The sequence below is a fragment of the Oryctolagus cuniculus genome, chromosome 12, assembly GCF_964237555.1.
Source record: "Oryctolagus cuniculus chromosome 12, mOryCun1.1, whole genome shotgun sequence".
Taxonomy (NCBI): domain Eukaryota; kingdom Metazoa; phylum Chordata; class Mammalia; order Lagomorpha; family Leporidae; genus Oryctolagus; species Oryctolagus cuniculus.
In genome coordinates, this window is record NC_091443.1 from 21346022 (window position 1) to 21354278 (window position 8257).

An 8257-nucleotide genomic window follows, 5' to 3' on the forward strand; every position below is an offset into this window, starting at 1 on the left:
TGAACCATTGGATGAAAGAGAGCTCTCTCTCGCTCTCTCTTTCTACCTACCTCTCCTCTCTCTTTGTAACTGACTTTCAAATAAATAAATCTTTTTGCTGTTGGTTTACCCTCCAATGGCCGCCGCGGCCAGCGCGCTGCAGGCAGCGCACCATGCTGATCCGAAGGCAGGAGCCAGGTGCTTTTCCTGGTCTCCCATGTGGGTGCAGGGCCCAAGGACTTGGGCCATCCTCCACTGCACTCCCGGGCCATGGCAGAGAGCTGGCCTGGAAGAGGGGCAACTGGGACAGAATCCAGCGCCCCGACCGGGACTAGAACCCAGTGTGCCGGCGCCGCAAGGCGGAGGATTAGCCTAGTAAGCCATGGCGCCGGCCAAAATAAATAAATCTTTAAAAAAAAAAATCAAGCTATTGCAACATTAGTTTTACTGAGCAGCAATGGAAGCAGGCTTGTGAGCTTTCTAGGGAAGAATGCATTGCTTGTAGAGCTGTCTTGCAGTAGCTAGAGTCCAAAGCCATTCTGTCTGGATCAGGCTGGACTTAGCCAGGCTTCATTTTTGGCTGATTCCCTAACCTAATTTCCTCCATAAAGGATAAACTCAAAACAAAAATCAAAAGATAATGATATGTTTAATTATCTGAGTATCATGTTGGATTTTCTTTTTTTTTTTCCAGAAACAAAATAGTAGAAAATTCTCAGTGTCCTGGATTACAAGATTTAATTGAAGTAAACCATGTAAGTCCTATCCAAAAGCAGTGTTCTGTGTCATCTGCTTACATAATTAAATAGACTAACTTAATAAACAGCTCCTAGGATTTCCATTGGAAATCTAAACCAGTCATACAGAATGATGGTTCTTGTTGTAATGGTCTTTGGATTGTTTGAAACCACAGCCTTTGAATATCATGTTTTATTCTGGCTGCTTTTGCATTACAATGATAAAGTTGAACAGAGACCCAGTGGCTCACATGGCCCAACATACTATCTGGTGCTTCATAGAAAATGTCAGTTACTGAACAGCAGTATAAAGCTTGCTGAGAAACTTACCTCCACACATACTATTTCTATGATAGTATCTAAACTAATTGTTCAAGAAACAGGACAATGGAATACACAATGTTCTTTAGCCTGTGTTTACAACATCATGCTTCTGGTTTTTCTAACTTATTAACAAGACCTTTTTTGTTTGTTCTCAGTTTTCAATAATTAAATATGGCATTTTCATTTTCAGGATGTAAACAAGATAAATTTTGAGATGGATTGTTTGTCCAGAATAAGTTTGTCTCTTCATGTTGGTGAAAGAGCAGATGATATTAATACTAAGAACAAAGAAGAAATTTCAGATGTGGAAAGAATGGAACTAAATTCTTCAATTATATCACAGGACATTTTGATGACTAGCCCTGAAAAAAATATGCCATCAGTAAATAACGTTTCACAAGAAGAAGAAACTAAAGTTTCTCACTCGGGTAAGATCTAAATGTATTTAAATGAGCCTTTGTCAAGGAAATGATTAAGGTATTAGAGTATCATAAATGAATGTCAGTGTCTAAAGATAAAGGTTGTAAAATTGGACATTCATTGTAGATGTCTTCTAAAATTAGTTTAAATTGTAGTTTCCCACTCTTCACCCAAATCCTAAATTCAGGAGACTAATACAAGTCAATAACAAATACTAATCCAATTTGGATATAAGGAGCTTTGTACATTGGACCTAACTATTTAGGACTTCAAGTGAAAACTCAGAAAAAAAAAATCCCTCAAGTTTTAAAATTTTCAACAGATATCTCCAAATCTTCTTCAGAATATCGTATTTTTCCTCCTCAAACCTTCTTTTTACCTGCTTTGTTGGGATTGTTCTGCAGTAGGAAACAGTTTATATTTTTGTTACATATAATGTACGCCAGATTCACCTGTTGTTTTCATCTGCTGCTCTCTGGTGCTGGTCCAGCTGAGGCCCAACGTAGAATGCAATATTAAACATGTGTGGCCGGTTGTCCAGCTGTTGTTCCTCAGCCTCCTTTGGGTACCTTTAATGTTATACGCATGAGGGGCCAGAGCTGCGGCGTAGCAGGTAAAGCTGCTCCCTGCAGTGCCTTCAAGTCCTGGCTAATGCACTCCCAATCCAGCGCTCTGCTATGGCCTGGGAAACCAGTAAAAGATGGCCCAAGTCCTTGGGACCCTGCACCCGCATGGGAGACCCAGAAGAAGCTCCTGGTTCCTGGCTTCAGATCGGCACAGCTCTGTCCGTTGCGGCAATTTGGGAGTGAACCAGCATTGGAAGACCTCTCTCTTTCTCTCTGCCTCTCCTTCTCTGTGTAACTCTGACTTTCAAATAAATAAATAAATCTTTAGGAAAAAAATATTATATGCATGAAATCTATTTACAGGAAACTTTTTATGCTGAAATCAAGAATCAGAACTTTACCAAGAGGGGCACTGGCATGTGCCACAATGGGTTAAGTTGCTGCCTGCAATGCTGGCATCCCATATAAGCACCAGTCTGAGTCCTGGCTACTCCGCTTCTGATCCAGCTCCCTGCTAATGTTCCTGGGGAAGCAGCAGAGGATCCCCCAAATGCTTGGACCCCTGCCACCTACATGGGAGACCTGAATGGAGTTACTGGCAAATGGCTTTGGCCTGGCCCAGCCCTGACTACTGTGGCCATTTGGGAAGTGAACCAACGGATGAAAGATATCTGTCTCTCTGCGCCTCCCTCCCTCCCTCCCTCCCTCCCCCCCTCCCTCCCTCCCTCCCTCCCTCCCCCCCCCCCTCCCTCCCTCCCTCCCTCCCTCCCTCCCTCCCCCTCCCTCCCTCCCTCCCTCCCTCCCTCTCTCTCTCTCTCTCTCTCTCCCCCTCCCCCCCCTCCCTTTCAAAAATTTTTTTAAGATTGATTTATTTGATGCAGAGGCAGAGAGAGAGAAAGGTCTTCTGTCTGCTGGTTCACTCCCCAATTGGCTGCAATGGTCGGAGCTGTGCTGACCAAGAGCCAGGAGCTTCTTCTGGGTCTCCCACGTGGGTGCAGGGGCCCAAGGACCTGGGCCATCTTCTACTGCTTTCCCAGGCCATTAGCAGAGAGCTGGATGGGAAGTGGAGCAGCTGGGATTCAAACTGGTGCCCATATGGGATGCTGGCACCACAGGCAGCAGCGTTACCCGTGATGCCACAGTGCTGGCCTCAATAAATATATTTTAAAAAAAGAGCTTTACCAAGAAGAATAGGCATTCACGTGGCAGTTAAGATGCCATTTGGGACAACTACATTGCATGTCAGTGTTCCTGGGTTCTAGTCTTGGTTCTACTTCCAATTCCAGCTTCTTGCTATTGCATACCTAGGGAGGTAGCAGGTGATGGCTCAGCTGCTTGGGTCACTGCCACACCTGTGAGAGACCCAGAAGGAGTACATGGCCTCTGGCTTTAAGTCTGGCCCAGCTGCAGGGGCATTTGGAGAGTGAATCAGTTGGTAGATTTCTCTGTGTCTGTCTCTCTCTGCCTTTCAAATAGATTAAATAAAAAAATAGTTTTAAAGGGAATTATAGGGGCCGGCGCTGTGGCTCAGTGGGTTAATGCCCTGGCCTAAAGTGCCAGCATCCCATATGGGCGCCAGTTCGAGACCCGGCTGCTCCACTTCCTGTCCAGCTCTCTGCTATGGCCCGGGAAAGCAGTAGAATTTGGCCCAAGTCCTTGGGCCCCTGCACCCAGGTGGGAGACCCGGAAGAAGCTGGCTTCGGATCGGTGCAGCTCCAGCCATTGTGGCCATTTGGGGAGTGAACCATCGGATGGAAGACGTCTTTCTCTCTCTCTCTCTCTCTCTGCCTCTCCTCTCTCTATGTAACTCTGACTTGCAAATAAATAAATCTTTAAAACAAAATAAAGGGAATTATCATTTATACCAAGAAATTTATTTGCATTAAAAACAATGATTGGGCCGGTGCTGTGGCATAGCAGGTAAGGCCGCTGCCTGCAGTGCTGGCATCCCATATGGGCACCCCTTTGAGTCCCAGCTGACTTCCTAATTAATTAATTAATAATCTTTAAAAAAAAAAAAAAAAAAACAGTGGTGGTGGCTGGTGTTATCTGCAACAGGTTAAGTTTCCTGCAACACTTGTATCCACTTTCAATCTAGCTACCTGGGAAAGCAGCAGAAGATGGCCCAAGTACTTGGGCTCTTACTACTCATGTAGGAGACAGGGATGGAGTACCAGGCTCCTGGCTTCAGCCTGGCCTAGCCGTTGTGGCTATCTGGGGAGTGCACCAATGGATGGAAGATCTCTTTTTCTGTTTCTGTGTCTCTCCTTTTCTCTAACTCTGACATTCAAATAGATAAATCTTTCATGAAAAAAATTATAACATATAATGGTTGATATTTTTGTCTTGGCATTTGCTATGAGGAACTTTTCAGACCTTTGAAGGCATGGTTCATGTCTAACACTTGACTGGGAATATTTTTAAAGTTAAAAATTAATTCTTTTCCTTGTTTTTCAGTACTATATGATAATAAAAGTCTAACTACTGAATGCTACCTTCTTGATTCAGTAAGTTTTCCAACTTCATTTTATAATTTCTTTTATATTCTAACTTTGTTTTATAAAATGAATACTAATTTTTCAGTTTGTGTACAAATTGAATTTTTGTCTTGTCATCTTTTTGTTTACTCGGGAATCCCTTATCCATTTTTCTAAGTATGGAGAAAGGCTTTCTATGACCTTTTTTTAGAGATAATATGTGTTAAACCCTGAAGATTTGCTTCCCAGTATGATTTGTGTATCAAATTTGTTATGATAGATCGGTTGAACACTTGAAAGTCTAATATGTGGTTTAGGTTAGGTATTTCTGAGTGATGCAAGAAAAATTTAAGGCAAGCTTACTGCCCTTCTGACATACATGGTTTCTGTCCCACCTTCTGACATCATTGGTTATTTGCATTCTAATTCTTTAAGGTTGCTATGTTCAGATGCTGATATTTTATTTGGAAGCTCCCAGTCTTTACGTTTGGTGACTTCTTACCTCTAAGTACATTCAAAATTTAGCCCTCTGTCTAGGCTTTCATCACTCCCATGTTAATTTACATAGCAGTATCAGTGCATATAGGCTCACAATATATACCTTTAATCTCTTATTAAGAGCATAATATGAGTGTGTGACAGTCCTAAAATACAATTTCTGGATCTAGTTCTTATTCATGGTAAATCCCTCACTAGGTATAGTTGTCTTATGTACATTCAGCATGGCATGAGTAATACATTGCTCTCCTTCTCCTTCTCAGAGTACCTTTGGCTTCAGTCTACTCCCAGACACTTCAGTTATTTCAGTGACCTAGAGTAGACCTTGTCACTTCATCTAGCGAGTCTGATATGTAGAGAGCTTTATTGCCTTATCTTGAAAATTTCCAGGACCAGCCACCAGAAGTGGTCAGGAAATTATCAGGATTTAAAACTTTCTCTTTTTTTTTCTTTTTTGAGAGGCAGAATGTCAGAGAGAAGGAGACAGAAAAAGATTTTCCATCTGCTGGTTTCACTCCTCAAATAGCCGCAGTAGCCAGAGCTAGCCCAGGCCTAAGCCAGAACCAGGAACTCCATCCAGGTCTCTCAGATGGGTGGCAGGGACCCAAGTACTCGGGCCATCTTCTGCTGCTTTCCCTGGTGCATTAGAAGAAGCTGGATTGGAAGTGGGGAGCCAGCAGCACTCATGTGGGATGCCAGGTGTTGCAGGCGGCTGCTTAACCTTCTCCACACTGCCAGCTCTTGTTTGTTAATCTTTGATCTCAGAATATAAGAAATTCATTAAAGCAAGTATATAAACATCAACAAGTTTGTTAACCTGTAAAGCCTGGAAAATATGTGGGTTCCTTAAGCTACTAATTCTCAGGACCTTGGGCTGGTATATCTTAACTTGCATTATTTTTCCAAGTTGCCTTCTATGTGGCAAGGCTCTGGGTTGCACTCTGTTGGAAGCAGAATGAAATGTGTTACTTTTGTGGTCTTAACTTTCCTTAATCATAAATTGAGACCTGGTTGATCAGGGACTTCAGCACCAGGCCAACTTTTGTAACCAAGATTGAATCCAGTTTCCAGGTCTGAACTGTGGATGGTTGATTATTCTGATCTTGTGTGATATAAGTAAATATGAAAATTAATCATATTCTACTTTTGGTATCAGTAATGTGGGTATACATTATCTCATAAATAAATTTTATTACCTTGTAATTTAGCTTCCCTGTCTCCCAGTTCCATAAACCATAGAATTTAGATATTTTTGATAGCTTTTTTTAATAAGTCCACCAGCCTCCTGTAAGTCCAGATCATTACTTGCCCAGTATCAGCATTTGAACATGAAGTAGTGCTTGAGAGAAAGAAAAGGATCCCAGCAGAATTTTTAGTAAAAGGCCTGCTTGTGCTATTAGGTGATACAGGATTTGTGAACTCTGCATATATGTCTGAAGATCTGGTCTCAGTAGTGTTCATTCCATTTGCTGCTTAAGTCCATTGACATTCACCTTTTTAGGCATGTATTCCCAATACATCTTTTCAATTAAAAAAATATTTGGAGGGGCCGGCGCTGTGGTGTAGTGGGCTAAGCCTCTGCTTGCAGCACCAGCAACCCATTTGGGCACCAACCCATTTGGGCACCGGTTTGAGTCCCAGCTGCTTCTCTTCCAGTCAACTCTGTGCTGAGGCCTAGGAAAGCATCAGAAGATGGCCCAAGTGGTTTGGCCCCTGCACCCAAGTGGGAGACCTGGAAAAGCTCCTGGCTTCAGATCAATCCAGCTCTAGCTGTTGGCAGCCATCTGGGGCGTGAATCAGTGGATGGAAGATCTTTCTCTGTCTCTCTCTGTCTCTCTCTCTCTCTGTATAACTCTACCTCTTAAAAAATGAATAAATAAAATCTCTTAAAAATAAAAAAAACCAGGCCGGCGCCGTGGCTCACTAGGCTAATCCTCCGCCTTGCAGCGCCAGCACACCGGGTTCTAGTCCCGGTCGGGGCGCCGGATTCTGTCCCAGTTGCCCCTCTTCCAGGCCAGCCCTCTGCTGTGGCCAGGGAGTGCAGTGGAGGATGGCCCAGGTGCTTGGGCCCTGCACCCCATGGGAGACCAGGAAAAGCACCTGGCTCCTGGCTCCTGCCATCGGATCAGCGCGGTGTGCCGGCCGCGGCGGCCATTGGAGGGTGAACCAACGGCAATGGAAGACCTTTCTCTCTGTCTCTCTCTCTCTCTCACTGTCCACTCTGCCTGTCAAAAATAAAAATAAATAAATAAATAAATAAATAAAAATAAAAAAAACCACCATTGTTAAGAGTTTAAAAAAAAACTTTAGAAGTATGTCTGCTGAAAAATAGCATCATTATTACCAGTAATTTTGTTATGTAGAGGAGATGACATTCGTTGTTAATTGATAGCACTGTGAACTTTAATTGGTTAAATTCTTACCGATTACTTAAGTGACATCTCTGAATTTGTTCTCTAGCCAGGCCTGGACTGCGATAATCCATCCACTCGGGTGGAGAGGAGACCTCTAGACCATGGCAGACACGTTTCCTTTGGTGGTAACCTGATTACCTTTTCACCGCTGAGGCCCCTCAGTGCAGAACAACCAGAAGAATTTTGAATTTAAAGTAAATCTAAACATTTTCCTTCATGCTATCAGTGCTGTGATATATTCTTAGACATTGGAACTTTGGAGAACATGTATTTGTGTTCAGTACTATTTGATTCACTTATAGTATCATACAATGGGTTAGTATTCTGTGTTCCTCAGTGTGTTTTAGATATGTTATTTAAGGGGCATGGGATATTTTGTACATTAACCATGCAGAATAAAGTGTTGTGCATTGCCTCTTGTTCAAAACGTATAGCTTAAAGTAAAGTGTACTTACTGAGAGCCTATAAACATTCCTTAGTTCAACTGAAATACACTATTAAATTTTGACAGAAATATTTGTATTTGTTAATACTTTAGTTTGAATTTCTAAATTTATTGGCAGTAAACAGCTTTGAGTATTACATTTTCTAGGGCATACTTAGTTTCCTTAGGTGAGTTTTCTGGGTTGTGAAGTTAGGCTATAATTTCAGTTTTAAATTTTTAGAGGTACCCATTAATCTTTTCATTTTCTCCTTGACTTGGCCAATAACCATTGAAGGAAAATGCTCTTTTCTCAAAGAGAATCATATATGTTTGAATATACATATATTTTAATAATTTTACTTGAGATGTAGAAACAGAGACATACTGCCATGTGCTCATTCACTCCCCATATGTCCAA

The 8257-nt window shown here is 42.2% G+C and overlaps 1 protein-coding gene across 7 annotated transcripts in view; it reads left to right on the forward strand.

Annotated features, from left to right (window-relative positions):
• Positions 1-7846, forward strand: part of DLGAP5 (DLG associated protein 5) — a 42640-nt gene extending 34794 nt beyond the window's left edge. For 6 of the 7 annotated variants that reach the window (XM_051822889.2, XM_051822890.2, XM_051822891.2 and 3 more), the window contains 4 exons: positions 674-734; positions 1231-1468; positions 4484-4533; positions 7462-7846. In XM_051822889.2, the coding sequence (XP_051678849.1) occupies positions 674-734; positions 1231-1468; positions 4484-4533; positions 7462-7602 (490 nt within the window). In that variant the 3' untranslated portion in view covers positions 7603-7846. The remainder of the gene's footprint in view (positions 1-673; positions 735-1230; positions 1469-4483; positions 4534-7461) is intronic. The other variant, XM_051822897.2, reaches the window with a different exon arrangement.
• Positions 7847-8257: the final 411 nt, after the last annotated feature.